This window comes from Leuciscus leuciscus (genome assembly GCF_965113295.1).
Source record: "Leuciscus leuciscus genome assembly, chromosome: 14".
Classification (NCBI taxonomy): Eukaryota; Metazoa; Chordata; class Actinopteri; order Cypriniformes; family Leuciscidae; genus Leuciscus; species Leuciscus leuciscus.
This window is the reverse complement of record NC_138738.1, coordinates 12,761,216-12,777,377: the sequence shown is the minus strand read 5'-3', so window position 1 is coordinate 12,777,377 and position 16,162 is coordinate 12,761,216. Positions and strand designations below refer to the sequence as shown.

At 36.8% G+C, this 16,162-nt stretch overlaps 1 protein-coding gene across 1 annotated transcript in view; it reads left to right on the top strand.

Annotated features, from left to right (window-relative positions):
• oca2 (oculocutaneous albinism II) overlaps positions 1-16,162 on the top strand; it is a 97,385-nt gene that overhangs the window by 62,274 nt on the left and 18,949 nt on the right. Inside the window, exons 19-23 of the mRNA XM_082137239.1 lie at positions 3,498-3,625; positions 4,575-4,634; positions 6,215-6,319; positions 9,408-9,501; positions 11,086-11,179. Coding sequence (XP_081993365.1) covers positions 3,498-3,625; positions 4,575-4,634; positions 6,215-6,319; positions 9,408-9,501; positions 11,086-11,179 — 481 coding nt within the window. The remainder of the gene's footprint in view (positions 1-3,497; positions 3,626-4,574; positions 4,635-6,214; positions 6,320-9,407; positions 9,502-11,085; positions 11,180-16,162) is intronic.

Here is a 16,162-nt window from a genome sequence, read left to right as displayed (position 1 = left end):
AGGACCTATTGTGTTTTTTACATTTTCAACTTTCTTTAGTGTGAAATGTTGCTGTTTGAGCTTGAAAAAGGTCTGCAAAGTTACAAAGCACAAAATCCACTCCAAAGGGAGTTATTCTCTTTATCAGTAAGCACGGTTTCTGAACTCCATGAAACGCCTTGATTGTAGTCTTGACTTTTCTTCGGCAAGTACATATCACAATAATCCTGATTTAAATATTTCCAGGCCAAGGCAAACATAGAAAAGAGGTGGTTAAGTCTGATTGAGGTGTGTTAATAGTGTTTTGAACAATGCGATTATAGTAAGGATGTGACATTTCCAAAACACGCTCAAAGTGGTTGACCAATCACAGCACAATGGTCCGGCCGGCCAATCAGAGCACATTGTGCTTTTTTTCGGAAGGAGGGGCTTCATAGAGACGGGAACAAAGCGTTACAGATTAGATCAGCAGTGCGCCCGAAATCACGCTCTTTCTGAATAGGTACAACATTTGAATTTGAACTTTCTTCAAGTATTCAATTTCGAACGCAACACAGATGCTGCAACAATGTAAAATATGTAAAAATTAATTAATTAATTTAAATTAAGCTTGAAAACCTATTCTAGTAGACCCCAAAAACGAAATTAATACTTTGTAAAAGTGCATAATATGGCCTCTTTAAAATCAATGTTGTAGTTGACACATTTCAACTTGTATACATTTTCTTTTTCAATGTGTGTATTTTAATGTTAGCACCTACTTTTGTACACTTTTACCATGTATCTAATACATTTATGCCAAAATATCAACAAAAATATTTTTTTTTTTATATATGTTTATTCATTTTTATTTAATTGTATTGTTTGCATGAAGCATTTCTTCCCCATCCCTTTGACCCATTGTTTTGATTGTGGCGCACCAGTTGAGAACCACTTCCATTGAGCCCCTTGGTGGTCACAGGACCTGGTTCCTGACTGTCCACCAGACAAAGGCCCGGTGTCGTTATATGATAAAAATTGTATTTCGACCCCAAAGCTTTGATAGTGTGAATGTGACCATCTGTTCAACACATGCTGTTTCAAGGACTGAACTCCTCAGAGTCCACACTACGTGTTCCTGTTTTTAAATCAAGGCCCAAATGCACTCATATACACCACACCAATCGAACACCATCCACTGTTCAAGCTCTCATATTTTTATTCTTTGAACATTGAGGAGTAATATTCAATGGGAATATCAATACTGCACTAACAAATAAATGCAAAATAACAAGAAATGAAAATTTCCCTTTCACTGCTTTGTCTTGGTAAATGATGACAAACAGTGTACTGGGGAATAATATGTCTAGGAACCATTTTACCTGGATGCTGTTGTTTATTGAATGTCCTCTTAATGGTTGCTCCGTTAAAACACAACCTAGAGATGATAATCTACTACCTGCACTTAAATACGTTTAAAAATCAGATTTTACTGCTATGTTTCTTCCAGCATGTAAGCATTCATTAACTGCACTAATGGCTTCTGTTCGTTTGTTGTAACATTTGCAGCAAGTAATTTTTTATTTATTTTTTTATGTTCAACGTCAGACAGTTGCATGTAATATGCAGGTCCAGAATAAAGCCTGCTTTTCTGTGGCTATTATAGTAAAGGTCAAAGGCTGACATGTGACGCATTACTTGTGCACAGCCCTGATCTCTAAATGGCATGCCTATTATGATGGACTTCCACCACCGCATGTGATGTAGCAGTATAACACTGGCCCACGTCCTGCCGTATTATCAGTCTTGCTTTAGTGACTCGTACATTTTGTTCCTGACTTGCTGCATGTTTTTATTCCAAGAGGCTTCTGGGAAACGGTACATCAGCTAATCAGTAGTAAAATGTCCGGCAATAATTCTTCACACAATCATAGTTAAAGGGATAGTTCACCCAAAAATGAAAATTCTGTCATCATTTACTCACCCTCAAGTTGTTTCAAACCTGTATGAATTTCTTTTTTCTGCCGAGCACAAAAGAAGATATTTTGAAAAATGTCGGTAACCAAACAGTTGATGGACCCCATTGACTTCCATAGTAGGAAAAAAAAATACTATGGAAGTCAATGGGGTCCATCAACTGTTTGGTTACAGACATTTTTCAAAATATCATCTTTTGTGTTCAGCAGAAAAAAGAAATTCATACAGGTTTGAAACAACTTGAGGGTGAGTAAATGATGACAGAATTTTCATTTTTGGGTGAACTATCCCTTTAATGTCCTTTTTTTATTTCACCTCCATTCTTGGTCGATTTTTCAGATTGATATCACAATAACATCTGAGTGGATTAAAATAAACAGTGGTACAGAAGTTGACACTTTTTTGCTATGATATTTACTGTTGAACTTAAAGAGAACGTTCATATGAAACTAAAATCCTGCCATCATTTACTCACCCTCATGTTATTCCAAACCTATATTTTTTCTTTATTCTATGGAACACACAGAAACATATATTTTTGAAAAAATGTTTCAAGTACATTCAATTTCCCACCGAAACCCACTGACTATTTATGGACAAAAATATCTTTAAAATTTTCGATTCATCAAAGAATCTGAAAAAACAACGCTATCTCACGACCAATTCGTACGAATGATAAAAAGTTGGCTAATTCGTACGACCTCACTCGTATGAATTTGTACGATTTGTCTAAACCCACGTGATGGGTAGGTTTAGGGGCGGGGTCAGGGGTAGGTCATTCGTATGAATTCATACGAATTGGCCAATTCGTAAAATATGTACGATTTTATCAAAAATCGTACTAATTCGTACGAGTCAGGTCGTATGAATTCGTACGAATAAGCCACTTCGTAGAATTTTTACGTTTTCCCGTGAGATCGGGCTGGAAAAAAGTATCGCGCTTTCCACAAAGATATTAAGCAGCACAACTTTTTTCAACATTGATAGTAAAGGAAAGGAAACTGCCACATTTATGTTCTGTTCTGTTGTAGTTGCGATTCCCATCGTTTTTTTCGACTGAGGTAATAAGATCAGTGTCAAACACATCACAGAAGCCTTTAATGAAGACGATCCAGTAACTGGCTTAGGCCTATTATTCTTACACCCTGACAACCCGTAGTCCATTGTGGCGTTGCAGAATTCCTTGTGGTGTCAGTATATCGATGTGCAGAGCGTTTATGAGTCTGTTTGTGAGGTGGCTGGACTGTGTTTCTAATTGAATGCCGCTGTTTGGTCTCTCTCCCGCTGACTGAGATTTTGTGTGAGTGGAATACCAGATTTAGGACCACTGTGGTCGGCTGATGAAAATGTGTTTGTGGTCATGGGAAGGCAAGATAGATAGAGGCATAACATATGATTGATGCATTGCATTAACTACCGGTCGGCTGTTTTCCAGGATTCCATTATCTTAAATCCTTTTATTTCCTTACGTGCTACAACAGGAAATAAAATTGCAGTTGTGTTCAAAGTGTTCTCTGTTCTTTTCCAGTGATCTTGGCTTGATGTACTGTTTTGTCCCTCAGGTTGGATCGCTATCTTGGGGGCTCTGTGGTTACTGGTGCTGGCTGACATTCAAGACTTCGAGATCATACTCCACAGAGTGGAATGGGCCACCCTGTTGTTCTTTGCTGCTCTTTTTGTGCTTATGGAGGTATGGTAATGCTCACGAACTGCACACAGACATGCTTAAAAACACAAACGCCCACATATCCCAATGATCTGTCATGTATTACATCACAGTGATGTCTCGTCATTGTTTACAAAGCTGAAAAGACCAGTTTAGTTGGGTGAATGTTGTGTTTTGGATGCTTGTTCCGAAGATGCTTGTTCCAATCAATCAATCAATCAATCAATCAATCAATCAATCAATCAATCAATCAAATGATTTAATTTCAACCAAAATCTCTATCTTTCATATTTAGATTCGTCAACTCTAAATTAATTTGCACAATTAATGTAAGAAAAATTTTAATTTTAATTTTAAATGTTTTTTTTTTAATCTTTTTTATCAAATACATTTATTTTTCTAAATTTGATTATTTATTTATTTTTTACAAACCTGAGCATAAGCCTAAGAGGACAAAAAGTGCAAATTTATAAAAGACTAAATATTTCAAGTGCATTGTCATGAAATAGACAAAATAATTATATATTTAATAGTGTATATAATAGTGTGTTGTTATGTTTATTTTTATCTTTCACATTCTTAACTAAAGAGAGAGAAAGAGGGTGACTTAGAGATTGGGAGTCTAAGTAAGGGAAAAGTTAGCATGTCAGCAGCATAAATGCTGGGTTTGCTGTTTGTGTTGGTTTAATCCTTTGTTTTGTAAGGAAGAGAGTATTCACCAGGGAAGACCACCCCTTGGGCCCAGTGGGGAGCTTAATGCTTCTCCAAGATAAACTGTTTGCCCTCTAAAGCAGAGCCAACATTCACAATCACTTATACTAGTGTGCACCGCAAGCAGCTAGACAAAAAATAGATGCATTTTGATATTACACTTCCATTGTTTAAAAGATGGAAAATCAGGACTGTCAGATTAAATGTCTGTTGTTTTGGCTTTTTGGTCTAAGGCTTGATTTTCTCTTTGGTGTTTTTTAAGGCCTTAGCCCAGCTGCAGCTCATCGACTACATTGGGGAGCAGACAGCAGTGTTGATAAAAGTGAGTATTTGCTCCAGAAATATTTTATACAGTCTTTGGGGGGGATTTCACTAAGAATTAATATTTGCAGGGGGTGTCTGTGTTTCTTTGGTGCTCAACTCACTAAATGAGTTATGCAAATCAGCACAAAACCTATCCAAAAAATGATACGATCACAAGTGGGGAGGTGAAACAGGTTTACATGTTGGAAGTAGTAACATGTCTCCTGTGACCACTTGCGATTGGATTTTGAGCAAAATTCTGTTTCTGCCTCAGAGTAAATGCAGAATATGAAAATAAAAAAAGAAATAAAGTCATTGTGTATCACATTGCAACTGCAAAATATGAAGTCACAGTTATGAGAAACAAAGCTGCACTTGCGAGATACTTTAAAGCCACATGTTGAGAAATAAGTCACTTTACAGATATTAAAATGTAATTTAAAATCTCACAAAGAAATCTCCACCAATCAGAGAATCACAACAAGCAAATCACAACAAAGGTATCTGCATTCCCATGAAGCACCGCAAATGAAATATAAACATATTTGTTTATATGTACATATTTTGCAATGAACATAAAATATCAACATATTTAAAGAAATAGTTTTATACTTCTCTATTGTTTTAAATACATTTTTTTTTAATTCTCCATTGTTTTTAGTTCGATTTTTATTTGCGATGCTTCAAGGATTTGTTTTTCTTTCCCTCATTGAAGATGTTAAGTACACAGTCTTGTACTTTTGTTTTTTTGTCTGATTTTCAAATACATGTTTGCTTCAAATTAAAGTTTATAATGATGTGATGAATAGAAAGGAATAAATAGGAAAAATCCAAGGCCCCTGAAAAAGTGGGCGGGCAATGTTGTACGCTATAGCTTTTTTCCCCCATACAGTTCGTACACCATAATTCTAAGAGCACGTCTTTCCACACATATAAAAACACTGTAAACCGGCCATATGAACCTCATTAAATAATGTGGCTGGCTGAAATTATTGTTATCTTTGATCCAGTATTGGGGCTGTGTTAAGTCATAAATAGAGAGATTTCCACAGGCCTAGAAGTGTCCAGCTTTGCCTGGCTGGCGATCACACTCTGATAGACCTGTCAGCTTGTGTTTGGTGTGTGGGCCTTTTACAATCACCGTAATTATTCGTGACAGGTGCTGCTGTGGAGCTCTCATGCATTCAATCCAATCATCAGCACCAGAACCCCTAAAATCTGACCATGTACAGTAGATAAACAACCATAGAGAAGAATAGTGGGGAAACTAAATAAAACCATGTTCTAATAAACAGCGTTCGTACATGCAAATAAAAAGCTACGGTGGTTTTTCCACATATAATATTGGGATGAAAAACAGGCATATGGTTAGAAATTGTGTTTATTTCTGCTTGTGTACATGTGTGGTGTTGTGTTTTGGTTTATGAAAGCAACAGACCGTGAAATAATGAATTCAATGTGACTGTGTCATGAACACATTGTCTGCAAGCCTCCCACCTTTGTGTTGGCATCTATAGGCCTTGAGACTGACAGAGAAGACAGGGCTTGTGTATGTGTGTGTTTGGTTGTGACATATTTTATTGTTATCTTCTCTCCCAGGCAGTGCCAGAGGATGAGCGGTTGGCCATCGCCATCATTTTGGTCATGTGGGTCTCAGCGCTGGCTTCCTCTCTTATAGACAACATTCCCTTCACTGCCACTATGGTAAGGAACACACGCACTCCGTCAACCATTTGCACACAAACACAAAGATAAGACAAAACTAGCTCTAAAATCACACTATCTTCTCCATTATATTGAACTTTTTTTTTTTTAAGGTTGCATCGGCACATTCAATTTAACCCCTGCAAACAAAGTAAAATGTGCAGCATTCCAGTACTTTCTTAACAAAATTTGGCCAATGTAGAAGACAGGAGCTGTTTTAGGTTTATAAATTAATTAGAAATATGTTTTTTCAAATAGTTTTAGAGCATGTCACTCTGCAGGGCACTGTCATCACTGCTTGACATGCCGTGTCAACTGGCCATGTTCTGTTGACAAATAGGTGAAAATATTGCATCTTATCCTCTATACGTGTGAGGAACAGTATAGTGAGTGATGATGTGCTATCAGAGCAGCGCATGAATCATGTGTATCATGAAGGAACACGTGCTGTGTGCTGATATGATGAACATGCCACCAAACAGACAGAGCTGTGCTGCCAATCGCTCACTGCCAAATGAGCAGAAGGGAAGAATGCAGGGCAGATGAAGAGACAAGTCACTCCAGAAATCACTTAGCATTTCAAAAGCCTTTTCATTTCCTCCTTCTCCAGCATTTTCCACACGTTTCATTTGATCTGTCTATTTTGCCCTCTTTTCTTACTTGCATTCTCTCTTTCTCTCATCTCTCATGTGTAGTAGGGATGTGCGAAACTACATATTTTTAAAATTAGTTGTTAGGTTGCCTGAAAGATTAGTTGATTACTTTAATTAGCCAGTTAATCTGAACCCGATTATATATGTTTCTTAGGGAGCGTTTACATAACGGTCTTACTGTTCGACTAGTCGGTTGTTGGACTAGTTGACCACTGGTTGAGCATCAGCTCTCTTATTTTGTCTCATTCTCTTTCTCACTGTCTGTCTCTTTCTCTCACTTTGTCAAAAAAAGAAGAGATAAAGAGGGTGAAATGGACTTGAGCTCAGCATACACCTGTGGTGGTAATGGATCACATTGATTTAGCAGTACTCGTCACTGTATAAATACAGAAAAAACGTCTCAGCAGTGCCCTCTAACAATCTGAATCTAAAAAGGCCATGCAGTTAGGCACACACTTCACTTCTGTTGAGCACAGAATGTGCCTGTTTCGAACTCCGCCAACAACAAAAATCAGCATGCATTCAGTTATTTTGAACTGCCCTCTTGAAAAGTGGTATGGTTGCTGGTATGCTCAATCAGACCTCATAACTAGCTTAACCAAAAAGTCTGATTACTGTTAAATCTCATTACTCATTACTTTTAAAAGGGTAGTTCACTCAAAAATGAAAATTCTGTCATTAATTACTCTCCCTCATGTCACTCTAAACCCGTAAGACCTGCATTCTTCTTCGGAACATAAATGAAGATATTTTTAGTGAAATCCAAGAGCTTTCTGTCCCACCCATAGGCAGCAACGTCATTGCAACGAAGGTCTTACGGGTTTGGAACGACACGAGGGTGAGTAATTAATGACAAAATTCATTTTAAGGTGAACTACCCTTTTAAAAGTTATGAGTAATGAGATTTAACAGTAATCAGACTTTTTGGTTAAGCTAGTTATGAGGTCTGATTCAAGTCTCATTTGATCAACCAGCTTCATTAGAAAGACAATGTTTTGCTGAAAACCAGTACTAACTAGAATATAGCGGCATGGAATTGCATGCTGGTCTAAACAGCAAATGTCTGTGCATTTCTGTGGTCAGAATTTTAAATTGTATTATATTGACTCCATATCACACCATGCATAAAGCAATTTTAAATTGGCCTTCATCTGCTCGTCATGTCTAGGCACGTATAAGACACAATGCGTTCAGTTTGAGTATTCTATACATTTTTAAACGTGACACAATCACTGACATCCACATCCACATCTACAAATAATATATCTTTGGTCATTAGGGTTACTTTGATTTAAACCTGTCTGGCTGTTCATTATCCCTTAGATATAAAACTGATCTCTTCACATGTGTAAAAAAAGAAGAAATGTCCCCATAAAACTTGTTTCGTAGCTGTTTCTGTGTAGACAACTTAATGAAAGTTTAATCCACATTAATTATCAAACAGCTGTTTTATGTATAATAAATAGGCTAATATGAGTTATGATTACAGAGATCATGTTTGAGATCTGCGAAAATGTTTCTATGCCACCTGTGTCAAGTTAGGATTTTCCACACAGATTAAAATTTGCTATTTGCGCTCCACTGCGAACATAAAACTGCTATTTTCTTGTCAGCACAAGTGTATGGTTGCTTTGGCTCTTGGTGCCCTCTCATCCACGGTGGCGATGCCACAGCTGAATGAACCGGATGGCAAATGTAGTAGAAAATGTAATCACAGTTGTGCTGTGTAATTTATTCAAGTCGATTGCAGTTGAAGCCGCTGTTAGCTGGGAGGCCAGCGTGTCGCAGACAAGTGGCTACACACTGAAATCTTCGAGGCAGAAGTCATTTTCTGCAAATATGCAATCTTTAAATTAAGCTACACTGGTAGAACGAATGCTTATGAGAAATGGATGCATGCGTGCTTCTTGTCACCACAGGGATGCATTCTCTGCTCCTCACCGTTATATGTTCATGATAAGTACTGATATCTATAGCAATTGTGGAGCAATAAGTGTTTTTGTCTTGTTTATATCTGTGTAGATTTCATGCCTGGGCCAGTGCAGTGAAGCTTGGTTCATACATGCTGTTTCATGAGGTTTTCATTTGCTGTTTTTTTCGAACTGTGTGTCTGTGCAGAAAGAGAGGAAAAAGGGGGAACAAATCTAATGTCATCCACTATTGATTTTCTTGTTGACTTGTGCTGTAGTAGAATATGACTCAATCTGCTAATAGGTTGAACGGCTGTCAAAATTGTTGCATATAACACTCTTCATGACCCTGACATTTACAATGCTTAGTTTTTGACAGATGACTGTTTGTAATAGGGAGTGCTTAATTGTTCAGCCTTCATGTACATTGCCTATAAGAATTATGATCAGGTTATTCATGCCTTCTGTCTGTCTGTCCATCCATCCATCCATCCATCATCTCATTTTGTTCCCTCCCCCCCATAGATTCCTGTGCTTATAGACCTCAGTCAAGATGCCGATGTCAACCTGCCAATTAAACCTCTCATTTTTGCATTGGCTATGGGAGCTTGCCTTGGAGGTCAGTTCATTTTTTTCTCTCTGTATTATATATATTATATAACTGCATTATAAAACAAACATACTATTACAGCAACCTTGATTTAAGAGGTTTGATGAACTGAAATTTCCACTGCCTTTAGAAGACATCCTTCATAGAATTTCATTTCAATTCCAAGCCATCTTCTCTAAGCAAAGAAGTAATTACTTCGCCCTAACTTTTTCTGTGAAATATACCTTACTGTTTTATGCTAGTAATTAATACTTTCAAATCAGAAAACAGGTCTTATTTTATTGCATTGTCATCCCTAATGAGCTGTAGTTTTTCAATTCCACTTGCTTTCAAAGCACAAGAGAGCTTAATAGATTGCTCTATATTTACAAATGTCGTATGCTTACAAGGCCATCTGAAAATGCCTCATTGCCTGTTTGGCTCTAAGGACACGGAGAGAGATGTGGCAGACCTACAGTCTAACCACATGAGATGTGTTAGCTCTAGTATCGATCCATGGAATGCAAGGCAGGCTTCTGGTTTTGTTGTCACATGGACACCTTTTAAAATGTGAACATTTCATATCAAGACCATTCTTCTACAAGGCCAAAAAACACACTTTAAGAAATGTCATTTAGGAAATGACAGATTTATGGCTGTAAACTGCCTTTAGAAACTTCAACCCCTATAAGACATTTAGGAATTAAACTGAAAACGTGTCGGCAATACTTTTTTGAAGGAATCAAGAGCCTTCATATTAACCTACATTTTTTGTTGTCCTTTTTATTGTCTTACATTTATGTTGTAATTTGTGTCAAATATACATTTAAATAATTAATTACCATGCAATTATGATTGTTTCAAACTCTGCTTAGATGATCAAAGTTATCAAAATATATATATTTATATAATGGACTTTCTTCACTTCAAAGACAAAAAAGAAAAGGCATTTGAATGATAAAGGAATGTAAATTACCTGGCCAGAGTCTAAAACAGAAGCTTCCCATATGCTAAAGGCACATCACACTGGCAGTTTCATCCCAGTTTTGCAAGTCTTATGAGATTGAGGTGTGGGATTAAATGTCTGTGAATCTCCCCCATACTACAACTGATGAAGGCACCTGGATCAGAGGCAGAACAATAAATTGAAGAACACGTCTAGACACTCCAGAGTAAAATCTTTTAGACATGCTATTGATGAATTGACGACCTCTGTCCTTCATCAGAAAACTAGAATGCCTGTGATTTGAGTTGGGACAGAAGTCCCTCTTTGTGCAATGCATTACCAAAGGAAGCACTACAAAAGAAACCCTTGCTTAATCACCTCTGCAATTTAGCACTGGAGGTCATTTCATGGCTGATACTCTAACAGGAATGATTGCACAGTGGAGAACTTTAAATTGCAATCAGCATAACAAAATCTGCTGTGCACATTGGCACCAAATCAATTCTAATATTCATTTATAAAGAACCATGTTTGTGCAGTGCTGTGTTTGTAGAGGACATGTAGTGCTATTTAAACATTTACAAATTCTCAGGATGTCTATGTTTATTCAGGCTATCAGAGTTATCCAAGATAGTAATTTTTTATTTTTTCTTCTCTTTCTATGAAAGGAAATGGGACACTGATTGGAGCATCTGCTAATGTAGTGTGTGCTGGGATTGCTGAGCAGCATGGCTATGGATTTTCCTTCATGGAGTTCTTCAGGTATTTATATTGAGCACAAATGTATTCGTCCACAGGTTTTATTAAAAATAGAGAGTCTTTTGTGCCCAACTGCGGTAGGAAATTGATCTCAAATTCTGCACACATTTTCTGCTGTTTTTAGTGTCTTTTAAAGAGACAAGTCATGCCATTATTTTCATAAATTTTTTAATGCCAGTCTATTCGTTCTGTATAGTCAATTTCACACGACTCTAAGATTGGTTGCTTGACATTTTGGTCAGGTAGGCTGTTTCTGTTTAAGTGGGCAGTTCTTAGCCAGAATAAGCTTCAATGAGCACCCGACTCTTGTTTCCTCTTTGTCAAAACTAGCATTGCTAACAGATTGCTAAAATTACCCAAGCATGCTCTAGTGCAAGAGTCAATCCCCAAGCTTAATATCCAGATGTTTATAGCCTTTCATGTACTCTCACTCTTCAGGGAAAGCTGTTGGCCAGTGGTAGCTTAAGTGACACTTAGGAGGTCTGTTTCAGGGCAAACTCTGACACACTATTCACAAGCATCTGCTTCTGGTTATGTTCTCCCTTCTCTAGTCTTCACATTATAAAATACACCATTTAAAAGTGGAGCAATATCAAAATCACAAAGAGAACAACAGAACCGTCAGTTACAATCAAAATGGCACCCAACACATGCTCCTCATTTATGTAAATGTTATGTTGCGTAAATGCTTTAGTCTGACTGAAATCATACTGTCGGACTAACAGGACTGAGATAATGGAATTTGTAGTTCAGCTTTGTCCAGCATGTATATATTTTTTATCACATTATAGTTGGTCTTGCGCTTGCTCTGAAAAACACAGGTGACTATTTGATCCTTTAAATATTTGATTAGCCGTTGTGCCTTGTATACGTGGACAGAGAGATGAAGACTGTAGCTCGTATATGCAAAAATCTGATCTGATTATATGTAAATGTACTTATTGGTTACTCTACTTTGTTTACTTATTGTCGCTACCAGTGTTGACTAAGTATGCAACTAGAGTTAAAAAAGAGAAGCACAACATACAAACTTTCTTGTAAGTCCTCTGTATTAATATAATTTGTTGTTGTGAACACATTTGTCTTTACATGTTTAGTGTAAAATCAATGTAAATGGAGCATGTTCGCCATGTTCCAAAAATATCCTTAAGTGCGCCTCTCTTTTTAAGAAGTGACAGATCTAGTTTTAGAGAGACTCTTAAGACAGCTTGATTTCAAGCACTCTCTAGCGTATCAACAAATACATCTGAATGTGGAAAAGGAGCCGCTCGCTGATTACCTCTTGGTGAGAGGCTTGCGAAGATATTCACACTCTCTTTTGATTCGGTTCTCCCTGCTTGTTACCACCTGCTCGATGGAAGTGCTTTCCATGCTCATGCAGATGCATACAGATATCTGGCTTTCTCCCAGTTGGTGGGGTGTTGGTGGTCAATGGTGAAAAAGAGGAACTTGAATGCACATCTGATTGGACTGTGAAATGATCCCGGTGGGAGACAGTGGGGTCTTTCAATCGCAGTATATAGAATCTGAAAAGGAAGTTTAGACATGCCTAGCACAGAGCCAGACATGAAGGCACTTCACACTTTCACTGATACCTTTGGGACTTTGTGTCTTTGGATTTACTTACATGCTACTTACAGTTTGCTTTGAAATGTGCTCAACCCCCTATACTTTATATGGAGGCTTATTCTCCATTAATTTCTAATTATAATTTTTTTTTTTTTAATTATAATTTTTTTTTATTTAATGCTGTCATTTGCCAATAATGTATTTTGTTTTGTTGTTTAAATGTCTTTTAAATTATCATGTGGTGGATTTTCTTAGCAAATATTGAGTTATGCAATTAGTTGCGATTAATTCTGTTAATTAATTGGCATATTATATTTTTTATTAGATTATTATGTCATTACAAATATTGTAATGTTAATTATTTGTACATATTATATATTGTTTAAATATTTGATGGTAACACTTTACAATAAGTTAAAATTTGTGTGTATAATAGATATATAAATATAAATAAATAAAACATACATAAAAATATTAAAAAGTGAAGAGTTCAGATGCAAAAGCCTCTAAGTGCCATCTGAAATTTTCTTCCAGAATGATCATTTTTATCAAGCTCGTATATTTAAGTAAAATAATTTCAATTAAATGGCAATGCAAATTACCTATTAATTGTCATTTAAGTGAAATTACTTCACATAAATATACAAGCTTTATAAAAATTATCATTCTAGAAGAAAATTTCAGATGGCACTTAGAGGCTTTTGCATCTGAACTCTTCATATATATATATATATATATATATATATATATATATATATATATATACACACACACATAATGCGTTATGTAAAACATATAATATTATATATAAATATAATTAACATTTTAACATAACATTAACAATCCATCTTCATTTTCAAGCAATCTATTTTGTGGTTCTTTTTCTTGTCTGTCTGAGTGGCCATGGCACTTTTAAACCCTGAAACAGGAGAAATCAATGGCATTAGACAGAGCCCAAGGCATCACAGCTCAACACAGGGAAGGAATGGGAGCTCAGTCTAAACTGCACATCAGACAGGGAGATAAGGTAGATCAATTCAAGCTAATCTTGCAGTGAATCCAATCCGTCCTAGTGTTAGCAAGAACCCCAGATTCTGCATCGCTCTACACTTTTTGAATAGCTGCCACTTGCTTCTGATTCTGCTTCAGTAATGAAGCACCTCCGCTAAGCCAAAGACATGTTCGCTGCGTTCACTCATGAGATTCTCTCCTTCCTTGTTCTAGGGCCCATAGCACTGTCCAGAGGCAGGTAGAGCAGCTGGGTGACTCCGGGTTGAGCCAAATAGGGATGGGCTGGTGGCAGCGGGGTGGGTGGGGGAGGAGGGAATCGCCTTTGGGATCTTATTTTTTTGGCAGTGCTAGGAAAACAAACAGGGCGGCAGCAGATGTTTGAGTAATTGCTCATTCATCAATAACCTCCCTCCTGCCTGATTCTCACAGAGAATCCAAGTCATCCTTATCAACTGCTGCATATCATCTGAACCGCTTTTATACCACTTTAGGTACAGTCCCAGAAGTAGAAAAATTGCGATATAATCCTGGAATTTTCGCTTGTTGCATTTTGGGGCTTCATTTGAATGCCCTGTAATGGTTAGAACTTTGTGATGAATGGGTAAGTCCTCAGCTCAGCCGGTAATTGGCTGATTGGTCGGTTGCTATGGGGATGAAGAGGGGACTGATACTTTCTCTGGTGCTCTGGTTAGAAACTAGTGATAGAGCACCACTGATCGCAAAGCAGCCGATGTTCCTCTACAATGTTCCTCTCCTGATTTGTAAACCAATATTTACGCCACACTTTTTTGTTTTAATTTTAGCTTAAGCTTCAATCTTTTTAGCTAATGTACTACCAAATTCATTTTTTTTGTCCCGCCTGTTTACATTCTCATTAGACATGACTGATATCCCATATCTGTGTTTACATTAATCCCCACCCAAAATGATTTTGTTGGTTGACCATAGGGTTTTGAGTAGCCGTGCTATTAAAATTATTTATGTAATTCACGTCGGGTGGTACCATGATTATTTGCCACTGCCAGCACGGATAAGATAAAAGCGGACATGGATGTTTGCAGTGTAAAATCTGATTGAGCGGATATAGACCAGCAGATCTACGGTTCATTAGATCTAGAACTCTGAAGTAAAATTGTGCGGTAAGATTATATTTGGATGAATTCGAATTAATTAATGAGAGTGTGAATAACCTGTGTCTGTACAGCATCTCTGTGTAATAGTGAAGCTATGACAAAAACAGCAAAGTTATCACCTCGTTGCTGAAAATTTGTATGTAGCTTTCAGTAGCAACACTGTTTTATTTATAAAATTCACGGGGCAGAGATTGAAAACCTGTTTCTATGCTCCTGAATGTTTCGGTGTGTGTGCAATTTCTACTGCATACATACATGTAAATCAGTGCGTTTTTAAACAGCGTGTTCAATAATAAAAAAAAACATTGTAAAAAGTGATCAGTTGATTTAACTTAATAATTTTAAGGCAACCGGGTTCCTCCCTTTTTTTAAGTCAATAAACTTCATGTGTATTTGAAAAAAATAAATTATCTTCACATAACTTAATTTCTTTTTAAAATTATGCATGAAGTTTATTTACTATACTCAGAATTTTAAGGCACCTGGTTTCCTTGCTTTTTTTTTTTTTAAAGTTAAGTCAACTGATCACTTTTTACAGTGTATACAGAATATTTACAATTTACCCATGTTATTACAATAGTCAAGTCAAGTCACATTTATATAGCGTTTTTTACAATACAGATTGTTTCAAAGCAGCTTTACAGAGGTAACAGGAAATTAATGCAAAAAAGTTTGTTTCCAGAAAAAAATAGCGTCACAGTCCAGCTTAAGTAAGTTCAGCGATGTTTCATTTTTGTTTTAAAAAAGTTATTAATTTACTTAATTTATATATTTATATAGCCGCTCTGGAGTAAACCGTGATGCCATCGTCCAGCTCAGTTCAGTTCTTGTATAATAGTGTAATAGTGTAAAAAAAAAACTTTTCTATGAAAGTATAAAAGTGTCCACACTGCATTCCCTATTGTTCTCTGACAATGAAATTTGTTTAATATAAACTTTCTACTTGCTCCAAAAGTCTTGGTCTGATCTCTGTATTTGTAAGTGACAGAAAGTCTTTCACTGGTGTTCAGATGAGTCCCGATTTTATTAAACCTCGCATCACTCTCTTTTCCTGTCAGTCTCCTGCCCTTTTCCACTCACCCTAGCCTATCCCAATAGAGGTGATATTGGCTTGTGATGACTCGCTTTGCTTTGCAGCCTTGTCCCTCTGACCTCCATATATACTTTTTCTTAGAAAACCATCATTGACCGTGTTTGGAATGAGGAGGGTAGTCAGAATAACCAAGGCTTTGGGGACCTGCTCTTAAATGGAGCATGTTTATCACACCAGGGC